Below are 20,251 nucleotides of genomic sequence, written 5' to 3'. Positions count from 1 at the left end.
ATCTATCATCTATCATCTGCCATCATCTAATCACCATGTCTATCTTCCCACAGGTATGTCAATTCATGCACTCTACTTTCCCATGAACTGATCTTCACTCCACATTGCTCTGCTGTGTGTGCTAATACCTGGTATGTCAATTCATGCACTCTACTTTTGCACTATATCTGACCTGTTCTTTCTTTGCTTCAATATCTTCCTGACATCCTCCAGCATCTGTGTGATCTTTCCCCCCCTGTTTTGCACCCCCCTTTTATGACCTTTGTTTATGTTGCCTATGTTAAGCTGCATTTTTTTTTTTTTTTTGAGTGATCAAGGGGTTAGTCTTGCAACCCACCCCTTCACAGCTGAGTGCACTTGTATGTGTATATAGTGGGGCAATTAAAAGTCTGCACAAGACTTTTCGTCTGCACCATGACAAGTATGCACCATATAAGTATGATGCATTGAATTAGGCCAGAGATATTATGATGCACTTGGTCATCTATCATCTATCATCTGCCATCATCTAATCACCATGTCTATCTTCCCACAGGTATGTCAATTCATGCACTCTACTTTCCCATGAACTGATCTTCACTCCACATTGCTCTGCTGTGTGTGCTAATACCTGGTATGTCAATTCATGCACTCTACTTTCCCATGAACTGATCTTCACTCCACATTGCTCTGCTGTGTGTGCTAATACCTGGTATGTCAATTCATGCACTCTACTTTCCCATGAACTGATCTTCACTCCACATTGCTCTGCTGTGTGTGCTAATACCTGGTATGTCAATTCATGCACTCTACTTTCCCATGAACTGATCTTCACTCCACATTGCTCTGCTGTGTGTGCTAATACCTGGTATGTCAATTCATGCACTCTACTTTTGTACTATATCTGACCTGTTCTTTCTTTGCTTCAATATCTTCCTGACATCCTCCAGCATCTGTGTGATCTTTCCCCCCCTGTTTTGCACCCCCCTTTTATGACCTTTGTTTATGTTGCCTATGTTAAGCTGCATTTTTTTTTTTTTTTTGAGTGATCAAGGGGTTAGTCTTGCAACCCACCCCTTCACAGCTGAGTGCACTTGTATGTGTATATAGTGGGGCAATTAAAAGTCTGCACAAGACTTTTCGTCTGCACCATGACAAGTATGCACCATATAAGTATGATGCATTGAATTAGGCCAGAGATATTATGATGCACTTGGTCATCTATCATCTATCATCTGCCATCATCTAATCACCATGTCTATCTTCCCACAGGTATGTCAATTCATGCACTCTACTTTCCCATGAACTGATCTTCACTCCACATTGCTCTGCTGTGTGTGCTAATACCTGGTATGTCAATTCATGCACTCTACTTTCCCATGAACTGATCTTCACTCCACATTGCTCTGCTGTGTGTGCTAATACCTGGTATGTCAATTCATGCACTCTACTTTCCCATGAACTGATCTTCACTCCACATTGCTCTGCTGTGTGTGCTAATACCTGGTATGTCAATTCATGCACTCTACTTTTGCACTATATCTGACCTGTTCTTTCTTTGCTTAAATATCTTCCTGACATCCTCCAGCATCTGTGTGATCTTTCCCCCCCTGTTTTGCACCCCTCTTTTATGACCTTTGTTTATGTTGCCTATGTTAAGCTGCATTTTTTTTTTTTTTTTTTTTTTTTGAGTGATCAAGGGGTTAGTCTTGCAACCCACCCCTTCACAGCTGAGTGCACTTGTATGTGTATATAGTGGGGCAATTAAAAGTCTGCACAAGACTTTTCGTCTGCACCATGACAAGTATGCACCATATAAGTATGATGCATTGAATTAGGCCAGAGATATTATGATGCACTTGGTCATCTATCATCTATCATCTGCCATCATCTAATCACCATGTCTATCTTCCCACAGGTATGTCAATTCATGCACTCTACTTTCCCATGAACTGATCTTCACTCCACATTGCTCTGCTGTGTGTGCTAATACCTGGTATGTCAATTCATGCACTCTACTTTCTCATGAACTGATCTTCACTCCACATTGCTCTGCTGTGTGTGCTAATACCTGGTATGTCAATTCATGCACTCTACTTTCCCATGAACTGATCTTCACTCCACATTGCTCTGCTGTGTGTGCTAATACCTGGTATGTCAATTCATGCACTCTACTTTTGCACTATATCTGACCTGTTCTTTCTTTGCTTCAATATCTTCCTGACATCCTCCAGCATCTGTGTGATCTTTCCCCCCCTGTTTTGCACCCCCCTTTTATGACCTTTGTTTATGTAGCCTATGTTAAGCTGCATTTTTTTTTTTTTTTTTTTTGAGTGATCAAGGGGTTAGTCTTGCAACCCACCCCTTCACAGCTGAGTGCACTTGTATGTGTATATAGTGGGGCAATTAAAAGTCTGCACAAGACTTTTCGTCTGCACCATGACAAGTATGCACCATATAAGTATGATGCATTGAATTAGGCCAGAGATATTATGATGCACTTGGTCATCTATCATCTATCATCTGCCATCATCTAATCACCATGTCTATCTTCCCACAGGTATGTCAATTCATGCACTCTACTTTCCCATGAACTGATCTTCACTCCACATTGCTCTGCTGTGTGTGCTAATACCTGGTATGTCAATTCATGCACTCTACTTTTGCACTATATCTGACCTGTTCTTTCTTTGCTTCAATATCTTCCTGACATCCTCCAGCATCTGTGTGATCTTTCCCCCCCTGTTTTGCACCCCCCTTTTATGACCTTTGTTTATGTTGCCTATGTTAAGCTGCATTTTTTTTTTTTTTTTTGAGTGATCAAGGGGTTAGTCTTGCAACCCACCCCTTCACAGCTGAGTGCACTTGTATGTGTATATAGTGGGGCAATTAAAAGTCTGCACAAGACTTTTCGTCTGCACCATGACAAGTATGCACCATATAAGTTTGATGCATTGAATTAGGCCAGAGATATTATGATGCACTTGGTCATCTATCATCTATCATCTGCCATCATCTAATCACCATGTCTATCTTCCCACAGGTATGTCAATTCATGCACTCTACTTTCCCATGAACTGATCTTCACTCCACATTGCTCTGCTGTGTGTGCTAATACCTGGTATGTCAATTCATGCACTCTACTTTCCCATGAACTGATCTTCACTCCACATTGCTCTGCTGTGTGTGCTAATACCTGGTATGTCAATTCATGCACTCTACTTTCCCATGAACTGATCTTCACTCCACATTGCTCTGCTGTGTGTGCTAATACCTGGTATGTCAATTCATGCACTCTACTTTTGCACTATATCTGACCTGTTCTTTCTTTGCTTCAATATCTTCCTGACATCCTCCAGCATCTGTGTGATCTTTCCCCCCCTGTTTTGCACCCCCCTTTTATGACCTTTGTTTATGTTGCCTATGTTAAGCTGCATTTTTTTTTTTTTTTTTTTTTTTTTTTGAGTGATCAAGGGGTTAGTCTTGCAACCCACCCCTTCACAGCTGAGTGCACTTGTATGTGTATATAGTGGGGCAATTAAAAGTCTGCACAAGACTTTTCGTCTGCACCATGACAAGTATGCACCATATAAGTATGATGCATTGAATTAGGCCAGAGATATTATGATGCACTTGGTCATCTATCATCTATCATCTGCCATCATCTAATCACCATGTCTATCTTCCCACAGGTATGTCAATTCATGCACTCTACTTTCCCATGAACTGATCTTCACTCCACATTGCTCTGCTGTGTGTGCTAATACCTGGTATGTCAATTCATGCACTCTACTTTCCCATGAACTGATCTTCACTCCACATTGCTCTGCTGTGTGTGCTAATACCTGGTATGTCAATTCATGCACTCTACTTTTGCACTATATCTGACCTGTTCTTTCTTTGCTTCAATATCTTCCTGACATCCTCCAGCATCTGTGTGATCTTTCCCCCCCTGTTTTGCACCCCCCTTTTATGACCTTTGTTTATGTTGCCTATGTTAAGCTGCATTTTTTTTTTTTTTTTTGAGTGATCAAGGGGTTAGTCTTGCAACCCACCCCTTCACAGCTGAGTGCACTTGTATGTGTATATAGTGGGGCAATTAAAAGTCTGCACAAGACTTTTCGTCTGCACCATGACAAGTATGCACCATATAAGTATGATGCATTGAATTAGGCCAGAGATATTATGATGCACTTGGTCATCTATCATCTGCCATCATCTAATCACCATGTCTATCTTCCCACAGGTATGTCAATTCATGCACTCTACTTTCCCATGAACTGATCTTCACTCCACATTGCTCTGCTGTGTGTGCTAATACCTGGTATGTCAATTCATGCACTCTACTTTTGCACTATATCTGACCTGTTCTTTCTTTGCTTCAATATCTTCCTGACATCCTCCAGCATCTGTGTGATCTTTCCCCCCCTGTTTTGCACCCCCCTTTTATGACCTTTGTTTATGTTGCCTATGTTAAGCTGCATTTTTTTTTTTTTTTTTTTTTTGAGTGATCAAGGGGTTAGTCTTGCAACCCACCCCTTCACAGCTGAGTGCACTTGTATGTGTATATAGTGGGGCAATTAAAAGTCTGCACAAGACTTTTCGTCTGCACCATGACAAGTATGCACCATATAAGTATGATGCATTGAATTAGGCCAGAGATATTATGATGCACTTGGTCATCTATCATCTATCATCTGCCATCATCTAATCACCATGTCTATCTTCCCACAGGTATGTCAATTCATGCACTCTACTTTCCCATGAACTGATCTTCACTCCACATTGCTCTGCTGTGTGTGCTAATACCTGGTATGTCAATTCATGCACTCTACTTTCCCATGAACTGATCTTCACTCCACATTGCTCTGCTGTGTGTGCTAATACCTGGTATGTCAATTCATGCACTCTACTTTTGCACTATATCTGACCTGTTCTTTCTTTGCTTCAATATCTTCCTGACATCCTCCAGCATCTGTGTGATCTTTCCCCCCCTGTTTTGCACCCCCCTTTTATGACCTTTGTTTATGTTGCCTATGTTAAGCTGCATTTTTTTTTTTTTTTTTTTTTTTTTTTTTTGAGTGATCAAGGGGTTAGTCTTGCAACCCACCCCTTCACAGCTGAGTGCACTTGTATGTGTATATAGTGGGGCAATTAAAAGTCTGCACAAGACTTTTCGTCTGCACCATGACAAGTATGCACCATATAAGTATGATGCATTGAATTAGGCCAGAGATATTATGATGCACTTGGTCATCTATCATCTATCATCTGCCATCATCTAATCACCATGTCTATCTTCCCACAGGTATGTCAATTCATGCACTCTACTTTCCCATGAACTGATCTTCACTCCACATTGCTCTGCTGTGTGTGCTAATACCTGGTATGTCAATTCATGCACTCTACTTTTGCACTATATCTGACCTGTTCTTTCTTTGCTTCAATATCTTCCTGACATCCTCCAGCATCTGTGTGATCTTTCCCCCCCTGTTTTGCACCCCCCTTTTATGACCTTTGTTTATGTTGCCTATGTTAAGCTGCATTTTTTTTTTTTTTTTGAGTGATCAAGGGGTTAGTCTTGCAACCCACCCCTTCACAGCTGAGTGCACTTGTATGTGTATATAGTGGGGCAATTAAAAGTCTGCACAAGACTTTTCGTCTGCACCATGACAAGTATGCACCATATAAGTATGATGCATTGAATTAGGCCAGAGATATTATGATGCACTTGGTCATCTATCATCTATCATCTGCCATCATCTAATCACCATGTCTATCTTCCCACAGGTATGTCAATTCATGCACTCTACTTTCCCATGAACTGATCTTCACTCCACATTGCTCTGCTGTGTGTGCTAATACCTGGTATGTCAATTCATGCACTCTACTTTTGCACTATATCTGACCTGTTCTTTCTTTGCTTCAATATCTTCCTGACATCCTCCAGCATCTGTGTGATCTTTCCCCCCCTGTTTTGCACCCCCCTTTTATGACCTTTGTTTATGTTGCCTATGTTAAGCTGCATTTTTTTTTTTTTTTTTTTTTTTTTAGTGATCAAGGGGTTAGTCTTGCAACCCACCCCTTCACAGCTGAGTGCACTTGTATGTGTATATAGTGGGGCAATTAAAAGTCTGCACAAGACTTTTCGTCTGCACCATGACAAGTATGCACCATATAAGTATGATGCATTGAATTAGGCCAGAGATATTATGATGCACTTGGTCATCTATCATCTATCATCTGCCATCATCTAATCACCATGTCTATCTTCCCACAGGTATGTCAATTCATGCACTCTACTTTCCCATGAACTGATCTTCACTCCACATTGCTCTGCTGTGTGTGCTAATACCTGGTATGTCAATTCATGCACTCTACTTTTGCACTATATCTGACCTGTTCTTTCTTTGCTTCAATATCTTCCTGACATCCTCCAGCATCTGTGTGATCTTTCCCCCCCTGTTTTGCACCCCCCTTTTATGACCTTTGTTTATGTTGCCTATGTTAAGCTGCATTTTTTTTTTTTTTTTGAGTGATCAAGGGGTTAGTCTTGCAACCCACCCCTTCACAGCTGAGTGCACTTGTATGTGTATATAGTGGGGCAATTAAAAGTCTGCACAAGACTTTTCGTCTGCACCATGACAAGTATGCACCATATAAGTATGATGCATTGAATTAGGCCAGAGATATTATGATGCACTTGGTCATCTATCATCTATCATCTGCCATCATCTAATCACCATGTCTATCTTCCCACAGGTATGTCAATTCATGCACTCTACTTTCCCATGAACTGATCTTCACTCCACATTGCTCTGCTGTGTGTGCTAATACCTGGTATGTCAATTCATGCACTCTACTTTTGCACTATATCTGACCTGTTCTTTCTTTGCTTCAATATCTTCCTGACATCCTCCAGCATCTGTGTGATCTTTCCCCCCCTGTTTTGCACCCCCCTTTTATGACCTTTGTTTATGTTGCCTATGTTAAGCTGCATTTTTTTTTTTTTTTTAGTGATCAAGGGGTTAGTCTTGCAACCCACCCCTTCACAGCTGAGTGCACTTGTATGTGTATATAGTGGGGCAATTAAAAGTCTGCACAAGACTTTTCGTCTGCACCATGACAAGTATGCACCATATAAGTATGATGCATTGAATTAGGCCAGAGATATTATGATGCACTTGGTCATCTATCATCTATCATCTGCCATCATCTAATCACCATGTCTATCTTCCCACAGGTATGTCAATTCATGCACTCTACTTTCCCATGAACTGATCTTCACTCCACATTGCTCTGCTGTGTGTGCTAATACCTGGTATGTCAATTCATGCACTCTACTTTTGCACTATATCTGACCTGTTCTTTCTTTGCTTCAATATCTTCCTGACATCCTCCAGCATCTGTGTGATCTTTCCCCCCCTGTTTTGCACCCCCCTTTTATGACCTTTGTTTATGTTGCCTATGTTAAGCTGCATTTTTTTTTTTTTTTTGAGTGATCAAGGGGTTAGTCTTGCAACCCACCCCTTCACAGCTGAGTGCACTTGTATGTGTATATAGTGGGGCAATTAAAAGTCTGCACAAGACTTTTCGTCTGCACCATGACAAGTATGCACCATATAAGTATGATGCATTGAATTAGGCCAGAATTGGGCCGGAAGTGACCGGAAGGTACCTGCATACTGTGATGTTGCACCTTGCACATTGGGGGTTACTCACTCAGCATGAGGGCTTCAGGTAAACACGGGAGGCACATCCTTATTCTCAGGCTGCTTTATTCAGACTTTACACAGCATACTGCCAGGACTGCATACAACAATGGCATTACAAGCAGGATACAGGCACGTTCCCCAAACACCAGGTCTCCTGGTTCAGTCCGGCACAGAAGTCCCAGCCTAGCCTTCTCAGACAGCAGGTTTCCACACCTCCACCCCCAGACAAACTCGGTTACTTCCTTCACCACAGGAAGTTCAGAGCAGGGCCCTGAGTGTGTCCAGAGGCCTGACTTTCATTCCTGGGACCACACCCCGAGGTGGAGATATGGTGAACAGCCGTCCCACCTATCTCATTAGCTGTCCACAACAGAGCCGGCCCAGGTAACACACCTTAACCCTCTCAGCATAGTACCAGTGATTATATCACAATACATAGTCACTGTAAACAATGTTTGCATTTTTCTTTACTTTCTCCCCTATAATACTTCACTTTTTACTGCCCCCTCTGATCCCTAAAGCCAGTAATGAACTATTCATCTCTCCCTCCATCCTCCCCACCCATCTCACCTTCCCCTCAGATATTTTCCTCCACATTTCACCCAGTGTCTCCAGACGCACACGTCCATCTCATGGCCTCTCCTGCTCCCACCTACTAACACTCTCACTGCTTCTCCTCACTGCTGGGGATATTGCTTCAAATCCTGGTCCTCCTCACCACATCCCTATTGTCACTTCAAACCCTCTTCAACAACCTAACACAAATTTCCGCAACCTCGCAAACCTCATACCCATCCACCCAGCCCCCGCTCCCCCAGTCCCACTAACAGGAGCTCTATGGAACGCTCGCTCTGTCTGCAACAAACTATCCTATATTCATGATCTGTTCATCACTAATAAACTCTCCTTCCTCGCCATCACAGAAACCTGGCTCACCCTCTCTGACACTGCCTCTCCTGCTGCACTTTCTTATGGCGGTCTCCAACTCTCTCACACCCCCCGCCCCAGTAACAAGCATTGTGGAGGAGTTGGTTTGCTCCTGTCCGACCAATGCTCCTTTACAACAATTCCACTACCACCCTCTGTTACTCTCCCCTCTTTTGAGGTGCACTCCGTACGCATCTACGCCCCCTCCAACCTTCAGCTGGCTGTCATTTACCACCCTCCAGGACCAGCCACTGCCTTTTTTGACCATTTCACCACCTGGCTACTACACTTCCTTTCCACCGACATCCCCACCATCATCATGGGTGATTTCAATATCCCCATTGACACTTCCCACTCATCTGTCTCCAAACTTCTAACACTCACTTCCTCCTTCAGCCTCACCCAATGGTCTTCTGCAGCTACTCACAAAGATGGCCACACGCTGGACCTCATCTTCACTCGCCTCTGTTCCCTATCTAACCTCTCTAACTCGCCTCTTCCCTGTCTGACCACAACCTACTCACATTCTCTTCCCTCTCTTCTCCAAGTATCCAACCCCCCCTCCACAAATTTTCACACCCTCGCAGAAATATCAAACACATTGATTTACACGCCCTTTCTCAGTCCCTTCTCCCCCTCACAGACATTGCATTTCTACATGATGCAGATGCCGCTGCAACTTTATACAACACTACAATCTCTGCAGCTCTCGAATCAGCTGCCCCCCTCACACACACCAAAACCCGCACAATCAACAGGCAACCCTGGCACACAAGGCAGACTAAAGAACTGAGACGGGCTTCCAGAATTGCTGAGCGCAGATGGAAGAGGTCTCATTCCACTGAGCACTTCATTGCATATAAAGAGTCCCTCACCACTTTCAAGTCCACACTCACTGCTGCAAAACAATCCTACTTCTCATCCCTCATATCTTCTTTCTCTCACAACCCTAAACAGCTATTCAACACTTTCAATTCTCTCCTCCGTCCTCCGGCACCACCTCCCTCTCCTCTCATCTCAGCTGAAGACTTTGCCTCTTTCTTCAAGCGGAAGATTGACAATATCAGAGCAAGCTTTGGCCCACAATCACCACAGCCCCTCATCATAGCTACTCATCCCTCTTCCTCCAAATCCAGCTTCTCCACCATGACAGAAAACAATCTCTCCACTCTACTCTCAAGATCACATCTAACCACCTGTGCACTGGACCCGCTCCCATCGCACCTCATCCCCAACATCACCGCAGTCCTCATCCCAGCCCTAACCCATCTCTTCAACCTATCACTAGCAAGTGGTGTATTCCCTTCATGCTTTAAACATGCCTCTATTACACCCATCCTCAAAAAGCCCTCCCTTGACCCATCCTCTGTGTCAAACTATCGCCCCATATCCCTTCTCCCCTACGCCTCAAAACTACTAGAACAGCATGTCCATCTTGAATTGTCCTCATACCTCTCCTCCTGCTCCCTCTTTGACCGGCTTCAATCTGGCTTCCGACCACATCATTCTACCGAAACTGCCCTAACCAAAGTCACCAATGATCTACTAACCGCCAAAGCCAAGCGACACTACTCTATCCTCCTCCTCCTGGACCTGTCTTCTGCCTTCGACACAGTAGACCATTCCCTCCTACTACAGATTCTCTCATCTCTGGGCATCACAGACTTGGCCCTATCTTGGATCTCCTCATACTTAACCGACCGAACTTTCAGCGTCTCCCATTCTCACACCACTTCCTCATCTCGCCCCCTATCTGTCGGTGTCCCTCAAGGCTCAGTTCTTGGACCCCTGCTGTTCTCCATCTACACCTTCGGCTTGGGACAGCTCATAGAGTCCCACGGCTTCCAGTATCATCTCTATGCCGATGACACACAGATCTACCTCTCTGGACCTGACATTACCTCTCTACTAACCAAAATACCACAATGTTTGTCTGCTATTTCATCCTTCTTCTCTGCACGATTCCTAAAACTTAACATGGACAAAACAGAGTTCATTGTCTTTCCTCCTCCTCACTCATCTCCTCCAACAAGCCTTTCCATCAAACTTGATGGTTGCTCACTCACCCCAGTCTCACAAGCTCGTTGCCTTGGAGTGACCCTCGACTCTGCTCTATCCTTCAAGCCACACATCCAAGCCCTCTTCACCTCATGCCGATTACAACTCAAAAATATCTCCCGGATCCGTGCTTTTCTTAACCAAGAATCTGCAAAAACATTAGTGCATGCCCTCATCATCTCCCGCCTCGACTACTGCAACCTCCTGCTCTCTGGCCTCCCTTCCAACACTCTTGCACCCCTCCAATCTATCCTAAACTCTGCAGCCCGCTTAATCCACCTCTCCCCTCGCTACTCCCCAGCCTCGCCACTCTGCCAATCCCTTCACTGGCTTCCCATCGCCCAACGACTCCAGTTCAAAACATTAACCATGACATACAAAGCCATGCACAACCTGTCTCCTCCCTACATCTGTGACCTAGTCTCCCAGTACCTACCTGCACGCAACCTTAGATCCTCACAAGATCTCCTTCTCTGCTCCTCTCTTATCTCCTCTTCCCACAATCGTGTACAAGATTTCTCCCGTGCATCCCCCATACTCTGGAACGCTCTACCTCAGCACATCAGACTCTCCCCTACCGTGGAAAGCTTCAAGAGGAACCTCAAGACCCACCTCTTCCAACAAGCCTACAACCTACAATAGCCCTCAGCCCAGTAGACCACTGCGCAACCAGCTCTGTCCTCACCTATTGTACCATCACCCATTCCCTGTAGACTGTGAGCCCTCGCGGGCAGGGTCCTCTCTCCTCCTATACCAGTCTGTCTTGTACTGTTAATGATTGTTGTACGTATACCCTCTTTCACTTGTAAAGCGCCATGGAATAAATGGCGCTATAATAATAAATAATAATAATAATAATAATAATCTTTATGTTTGAAGCCTGAAATGTGGCAAAAGGTTGAAAAATTCAAAGGGGCCGAATACTCTCGCAAGGCACTTTTATATATATATATATATATATATATATATATATATATATATATATATATATATATATATATATATAATATATATATATATGTGTATATGTATATATATATATATACATATATATATATATATATATATATATATATATATATATATATATATATATATATATATATATATATATATATATATACTGTATATATATATATATATACAGTCATATGAAAAAGTTTGGCTACCCCTATTAATGTTAAGCTTTTTTCTTTATAACACTGGGTTTTTGCAACAGCTATTTCAGTTTCATATATCTAATAACTGATGGACTGAGTAATGTTTCTGGATTGAAATGAGGTATATTGTACTAACAGAAAATGTGCAATCCGCATTTAAACAAAATTTGACCGGTGCAAAAGTATGGGCACCCTTATCAATTTCTTGATTTGAACACTCCTAACTACTTTTTACTGACTTACTAAAGCACTAAATTGGTTTTGTAACCTCATTGAGCTTTGAGCTTTATAGGCAGGTGTATCCAATCATGAGAAAAGGTATTTAAGGTGGCTACTTGCAAGTTGTTCTCCTATTTGAATCTCCTATGAAGAGTGGCATCATGGGCTCCTCAAAACAACTCTCAAATGATCTGAAAACAAAGATTATTCAACATAGTTGTTAAGGGGAAGGATATAAAAAACTGTCTCAGAGTCAGTTTCCACTGTGAGGAACATAGTAAGGAAATGGAAGAACACAGGTACAGTTCTTGTTAAGCCCAGAAGTGGCAGGCCAAGAAAAATATCAGAAAGGCAGAGAAGATGAATGGTGAGAACAGTCAAGGACAATCCACAGACCACCTCCAAAGACCTGCAGCATTATCTTGCTGCAGATGGTGTCAATGTGCATCGGTCAACAATACAGCGCTCTTTGTACAAGGAGAAGCTGTATGGGAGAGTGATGCGAAAGAAGCCGTTTCTGCAAGCACGTCACAAACAGAGTCGCCTGAGGTATGCAAAAGCACATTTGGACAAGCTAGTTACATTTTGGAAGAAGGTCCTGTGGATTGATGAAACAAAGATTGAGTTGTTTGGTCATACAAAAAGGCATTATGCATGGAGGCAAAAAAAAACGGCATTCCAAGAAAAGCACTTGCTACCCACAGTAAAATTTGGTGGAGGTTCCATCATGCTCTGGGGCTGTATGGCCAATGCCGGCACCGGGAATGTTGTTAAAGTTGAGGGTTGCATGGATTCAACTCAGTATCAGCAGATTCTTGACAATAATGTGCAAGAATCAGTGACGAAGTTGAAGTTACGCAGGGGATGGATATTTCAGCAAGACAATGATCCAAAACACCGCTCCAAATCTACTCAGGCATTCATGCAGAGGAACAATTACAATGTTCTGGAATGGCCATCCCAGTCCCCAGACCTGAATATCATTGAAAATCTGTGGGCTGATTTGAAGTGTGCTGTCCATGCTCGGCGACCATCAAACTTAACTGAACTGGAATTGTTTTGTAAACAGGAATGGTCAAATATACCTTCATCCAGGATCCAGGAACTCATTAAAAGCTACAGGAAGCGACTAGAGGCTATTTTTGCAAAAGGAGGATCTACAAAATATTAATGTCACTTTTATGTTGAGGTGCCCATACTTTTGCACCAGTCAAATTTTGTTTAAATGCGGATTGCACATTTTCTGTTAGTACAATAAACCTCATTTCAATCCAGAAATATTACTCAGTCCATCAGTTATTAGATATATGAAAACTGAAGTAGCTGTTGCAAAAACCCAAATAGTTATAAAGAAAATAGGTTAACATTAATAGGGCCCAAACTTTTTCATATGACTGTATATATATATACAGTATATATAGATATATATATATATATATACATTACATATATATACATATATATATATACACACACACACACACTTTGATACCTTTTTCACACCTATTATGTAGGCTAGAATTTCTATGTGAATAGATGCCTAGTAATGGTATTTGTATATGCCCTGAAAGGGTTAATTTGATCATTTTAACACACCTATTTTGTGTTCTTGAATCCCTATGTGAAGCGGTGTCTAGTAATGAATTGTAATTTTGGATGCCCTGATTGGGTCAATTTGATGTCTGTACCACATCCATTATGCATGTTTGGATTCCTTTGTGCATAGGTGTATAGTAGTGAATGGTATTTGTATATGCTCTGAAAGGGTTAATTTGATCCCTGTATCTTAGCTATTGTATATTATGTGTGCTTGAATCCCTATTTGAATAGGTGTCCAGTAAAGAATGGAATTTGTACATGACCTGAAAGGATTAATTCAATTCCTGTACCACACCCACTGTGTGTGCTTTAAATTGTACCTAGATTCCTGTTTTATCATGCCTGATGAAGAGCACTGATCTTTCTAGAAACGTGTTGCATTTGTTTTAAAAGGGGTGGGTCACCCATATTTTTTATTGTCTAGATTGATATTATATTGAGAAACAATGTTTCTCTCAAATACCTTATGTTGGCAATAGTGCCTGTGAGAGGCGCTATTGCAGACCACTGTTCCCCGCTCTGTGACCCCCGGGCTCTGTGACCTCAGGGATCCGTTGACGTCACGTCAAGTTCCGGACATGTCACATCCCTGCGGCTGGCCCCAGTCTTCCTGATTCACTGGGCTGTGGGCAGTGTTTCCCTGCTTGTCACAGCCTAGCGTGACTCCTGCTTGCAGCGCTTTGCTGTAAGGGAGGAGGGAGCTGATGGGCTTTGACGAGCAGTGAAACACCACCCACAGCCCATCACTCATGGACACTGCAGCCGGTCACGGTGTCAGGAACTTAACGTGACGTCACCGGATCCCGGACGTCACAGAGCACGGGGGTCACGGAGCGGGGAACAGCGGTCTGCAATAGCGCTCACAGGCACTATTGCCAACATAAGGTATTTGAGAGAAACATTGTTTCTCAATATAATATCAATCTAGACAATAAAAAATATGGGTGAACCACCCCTTTAAGTATTTGTTTTTGTTTTTTAAATAATCACCATCATTCCTGTTTCTGTAACAGTGACAAATCGCTTCAATCAACCCATTTGTGATTCATCCTAAGTTCCCAATGTGGACTATTTTCTTTGGGTTGGTGTCCATCACCCCACAGCCGGTCCCCGTCAGAGATGCAGTAGGCAAACATGACACTGAATGCTCTTGGCAAACAAAAACTTGAACAGTTTATTTTTTCCACACTATGACAGACATGGCACTGTGTTTTTGGGGTACTCAAACTCAATCTATCTACTATTGTAGATCTCATCTGCAAGCTGCCAGGCACCTGTGGCTCCATTCCCCCACTCTTCTTCTCACTGCTGTCCACTTCTGGGCCCAGATGATGTCTAGTCGCATGACTTCCCTGAGCCCGCCGGAGTGAGCCGTAGGCTCCGCACTTTTATAAGCTTGCCTCAGGGTTCTCTGACTGACTTCTCACACTGCACCATGTCTTTACTCCTCAAACCCTACTGCAGAAGTCCCCTCACAAGGCACATCTCTCTAAGCAACTACTTGCATCTGTCATGTTTCTGCACACTTTACATAGGCTGCATGGAAAGAAGCTTTTTGGTTATCTTAGAAATCTGATTCTTGGCAGTTGGTTAATAATGACTTCTTACTATAAGGTCACATAAGTTTTTTGATCTTTTGGCAGCAATGGATGGTTTCGGAAAAAGAGTATGTTTTAAAAATGGTTCAGTAAGGAGTACATTTGAATGTTTGTTATTTTTGTTGGAATTGTCCCATTGGTTCTTATATTGGGTGATCATTCATACAATGTTACCTGATTTATCTTATTTGTTTGTTGACCGCTTATATAGCAATTGATTTCTTGGTGTATTTTTTCTCTCTTATAGCCCTATTGGGTAGTCCTGTGGCTGTAGCCTCATTCACGGAATCGTTCATAAAGATTTAAATGTTTCCTCAGCTGAGCAAATTCTCTTCACTCTCAAGAATTGACTTACTGGAATTCCATGAATAGTGCCTGTGGGATAGGAAGACTCAGCTTGTAAGATGGTATTGGTTGCCATCATCTTACGATAGATATCTGTTTCCAGGTAGCCTTGTGATGTTAGTTGAATTTCTATATCCAGAAAACTCAGTTTTGGATCATAGTCATAGGTGACTTTAATATTGAGGTTATTAGTATTCAGTTTAATCATGATTTCTTCCAGTTGTTTGAGAGTGCCCTCATGTTGTCAATAACGGACTTGATCAATTTTGTTCTTTTTTAAGAATTCTATTTCCAAGGCTTCAAGGAACAAGTTAGCTTACAAAGGGGCACAGGCCGCACCCATCCCAGTTCCTCAAAGATGGAGGCATATCTGGTGGTTACCGATAAAGCAATTGTGTGTTAAGATGAATTCCAATAGAAGAAGTAAGAGTTCTGCTAATCTGTAAGGATAGTCCTGAGAGTGGACCCACTGGACCATGCACCAGACTCCCCTTCTACGCCGCCTCGAGCGAACCGTTATACAGGGACTGTCGGGCGTAACCGCAGAGCGCCTAGATGCACGGAAGCCGGGATCAGCAAGAGTCACTGGATGCAGGATCCGATCTGGACCAAGTACAGGTTAATGGGATCAGGCAGAAGTCCAGAACTGAGACTGGTGCAGTTCACAGGGATTAGGCTGAAGTCCAGAAGAAGACTGGTGCAGGTTAGCAGGATCAGGCTGAGGTCCGGAGGTGGAGACTATTACAGGTTAACGGCATCAGGCTGAAGTCCAGAACCGGAGACTAGTGCAGATTACTGGGATCAGGCTGGAGTGTGTGGTTAGAACAGTACTCAGGATATGCAAGCAGAGACAGAGTTACACCAAGTACAGGCATAGAGGGACCTGAACAACTAGTACAAGAGACAAGCTACAGGGACACATTGAACAAGCACTGGTCATGGGGAGTAGCAAGTCTTAAATACCCAAGGTTACTTATTAGTGATATTCCGGACAGTTGTGCTGGCCCTTTAAGTCGAGGAGAGTGTACGCGTGCGCCTCCTAGGGTGCATGTGTGAGAGCCGGAACCCAGAAGTCAGAGCCGAGACCACAGGAGGAGAGGCAGGACGCTGGAGCGCAGGTGGCTGCAGTGAGTAAGCGGTGCAGGGCCAGGACCGACGGGGAAAAGGTATGGACGGGGTAGCAGGAGAGCGGGCTCGGCGGGGAGGAGGGACCCCAGGGGTTGGAGCGACGGGTGGTGAGCGGCGTGGTTGGGTCGGGAGCGTGACATAATCATTGCGCTGTGTTGCTTGTTCGTAAAAACCATGAGACTTCCTTCAAGCCGTCTTCATGCCTAATTAACATATATAGGCTGTCTACATCTGCCGTGACCCTGATCATGTTTTCTTGGAAATAAAGGCTATCATAGTTCCTTATTATTGCAGTGGTATCCTCTCTATTAGAGATGAGCCACCCCCTAGTGTTCGAGTTCGGTTCGTTGAACACCTTCGAACCCCATTGAAAACAATGGCATGCAAACATAAACACATTATAGATACAGTATACACATACAGTTAATAATAAACATTGTCATTATACTTACAGGTCCCGCGATGCGTCCTGCAGACTGTCTCCCTCCGTCTCTCCTTCCGATCATCGCTGTGTCCTCCGGATAACCAGCACTGATGATAGAACCTTTCCGTAATGTCATAGCATGTGACCAGTCATGTGTGTATTATCTCATTGGCTACACACTGGTCACATGGCTATGACGTCATGCTAGGTCCTGTCAGTGTATGTCGCCAGTATGCGGTGCTCGCCTGAGCATCTCCGTACTCAGTATACTCGGCGAGTACCTGCGAGATACTCGGGCACATGCTTGGCTCCCAGTTCCTGTATGTCGGTGCTCTTTACAGAGTCAGCAAACATGCAGGGACTGGATGCCACAGCCGGTGAATAGCGGCGCCGGGAATCAGGTGATCAGTGATCACCGTTGCAATAGTAGCAACCATCAGGTGACTGCATGAGCTAATCACCGCCAGGTCCTGCAGCTATTGGACGTGTCCCGGGAGTCTGCAGACAGGTGAATATGATATTCTTTTTTCTACTGTTCACTTTTGATTTCGCAGCTGCTTCCACCTCCTGTCTGGACATGGTGCCGGATGGGAGGTGGAAGCAGGGGTGGCGGTACCAGGAGGATCCACTCTTCTGTGCCAACACAAGGAATCCTCTTCTTGTACACGTGATTGTACTACCCACCCCTTACGTTTATAGCTGCGTTTATAGTCATAGAAACGCTTAGTTAAGTTCACACACTGCATTGTTTTGTGCGTTTTTTCACACAAAAAACGCATCAAAAATGTGCTTTTTGCGTTTTTGGCTGCGTTTTGCTGCGTTTTTGCTCACTGCGTTTTTATGCGTTTTTAAAGATTGTTGAAAAAAAAAAGGTCTGATATGTCATTTCCTTCTTCAATATGTTCTTCATTCTCCATTAGTGTATGCAGGAGAGCAGACAGCTGCAGAACTACAAGGCTCAGCATCCTCCATCCAGGACTGTATGCTGGAGGGAGAGGCAGGGGGAGCAGAACTACAAGGCTCAGCATACTTCATCCACTAGTGTATGCAGGAGAGCAGACAGCAGCTGCAGAACTACAAGGCTCGGCATCCTCCATCCAGGACTGTATGCTGGAGGGAGAGGCAAGGGGAGCAGAACTGCAAGGCTCAGCATACTTCATCCACTAGTGTATGCAGGAGAGCAGACAGCAGCTGTAGAACTACAAGGCTCAGCATACTCCATCCAGGAACTGTATGCAGGAGTTTTTTGCCCCTCTAAAAAATGACGTGGGCTTTGCCATATTTTTTTATGCTAGCCAGGTACAGCAGGCAGCTACGGGCTGCCCCCAACCCCCAGCTGCCTATTTGTACCCGGCTGGGAACCAAAAATATAGGGAAGCCCTTTTTTTAATTATTTCACGAATTTCATGAAATAATTAAAAAAAAAAATGACGTGGGCTTTGCCCAATTTTTGAGTCCAGCCAGGTACAACTAGGCAGCTGGGGATTGGAATCCGCAGCGCAGGGTGCCCAAGCTTTCTGGGCACCCCCGCAGCGAATTGCAGTCCGCAGCCGCCCCAGAATATGGCACTTTCATAGAAGCGCCATCTTCTGGCGCTGTATCCAACTCTTCCAGCTGTCCTGGTGACAGCTGGCTCGCTGGGTAATAATGGGGTTAGGGCTAGCTGTATATCATCAACTGGCGCTAAGCTCGAAATTCATGGTGTCACGCCAAAATTAGACATGGCCACCATGAATTTCTAGAACAGAAAAAAATACACAACACACAGAAAAATATTTTTATTAGAAATAAAACACAACTCAATTAGTGACTCCCTCTTTATTGAAAAAAAGAACCCCCCTCCGCAGTAATCCTGGGTCAAGGGTCCCGTGCCGTCCAATCCAGATCCAATATCATAGGATCGGTTTGCTGGACGGCAAAGGGATCAGATGATGTGTCAGGTTCAAGGGCCTGAATCACATGAAACAGAAACTGATTGTATAAACGGCGTTTATACAATCAGCTGGTGCATGAGTGCAAAAAAAAAAGAAAAAACAAACTACACACTTCTGTGCAGACTCCTGTCTGATCGGTGCAGGACCCGGCGGTAATCAGCTGATGAAGTCTCCTGACGGCATGAGCTGATCGTTTAGCCGGTGCGGTAAAAAGCCGGCCTCACCGCTGGACTTATACTGTCAGCTGATGCCGTCAGGTGACCGTATCAGCTGATCATCGCAGGTCCTGCAGCCATCGGACGTGTCCAGGGAGTCTGCACACAGCCGGATCGGGGGTGGCGGTACCGGGAAGAGGAGCTGGGTGCGGACATGCACCGGGCGGTCTGCAGACAGGTGAATATGATCTATTTTTTTTCTACTGTTCACTTTTGATTTCGCAGCTGCTTCCACCTCCCGTCCGAACATGGCGCCGCACGGGAGGTGGAAGCAGGGGTATTGGTCCCGTCACACATAGCAACGCACCAATGAACCGACCAGCGATGTGACCTGGCAGGGATCGTTGGTGCGTTGCTACATGGTCGCTGGTGAGCTGTCAATCAGGCAGATCACCATAGCGACCAGCGACCAGCCACCAGTGACCCGTGTAACAACGCTGTGCTTGGTAACCAGGGTACACATCGGGTTACTAAGCAAAGCACCTTGCTTGGATAACTGATATGTACCCTGGTTACCAGCTTACCACAGGCTGCCAGCGCTGGCTCCCTGCACATGTAGCTGTAAAAAGCTACAATTACGCTTTTGGTGATCGAACCATTATCGAACATAACCTTGAACTCTCGAACATCGCCAAAAACAACTCAAATTTGAAATTGGCGAACGGTTCGATTCGAGCAACACTCATCTCTACTCTCTATGAGATGGTAATGTAACAGTGGCTTCAATTCAAGTAGAAGTCTATCAATTGGCAGGCTATTTCACATAAGCCTCCATTTTTCCAACAATATTGGCTGACCAGCTCGATCAGCCAGGCTTTTGCGTATTTTTGGTATTAAATAACAAGTAGGTAGATGTGATTTGTCACATAGTTTTTTAAGTGATGCTATTTTAATGAGCTTTTTCTAAGATGGTTATCAGTTCTTGTTGAAACTGTGGCAGTGGATTCATC

General features: G+C 43.9%; 1 protein-coding gene across 1 annotated transcript in view; it reads right to left on the bottom strand.

Moving 5' to 3' along the window:
- Positions 1-15,808, bottom strand: part of LOC142246666 (endogenous retrovirus group PABLB member 1 Env polyprotein-like) — a 110,268-nt gene extending 94,460 nt beyond the window's left edge. Inside the window, 1 exon segment of the mRNA XM_075319731.1 lies at positions 15,611-15,808. Coding sequence (XP_075175846.1) covers positions 15,611-15,808 — 198 coding nt within the window.
- Positions 15,809-20,251: the final 4,443 nt, after the last annotated feature.

Source organism: Anomaloglossus baeobatrachus, chromosome 7 (assembly GCF_048569485.1).
Source record: "Anomaloglossus baeobatrachus isolate aAnoBae1 chromosome 7, aAnoBae1.hap1, whole genome shotgun sequence".
In the NCBI taxonomy this organism is placed as follows: Eukaryota; Metazoa; Chordata; class Amphibia; order Anura; family Aromobatidae; genus Anomaloglossus; species Anomaloglossus baeobatrachus.
The sequence above is the reverse complement of the archived record's forward strand: the minus strand, read 5'-3'. Positions and strand labels throughout refer to the sequence as shown.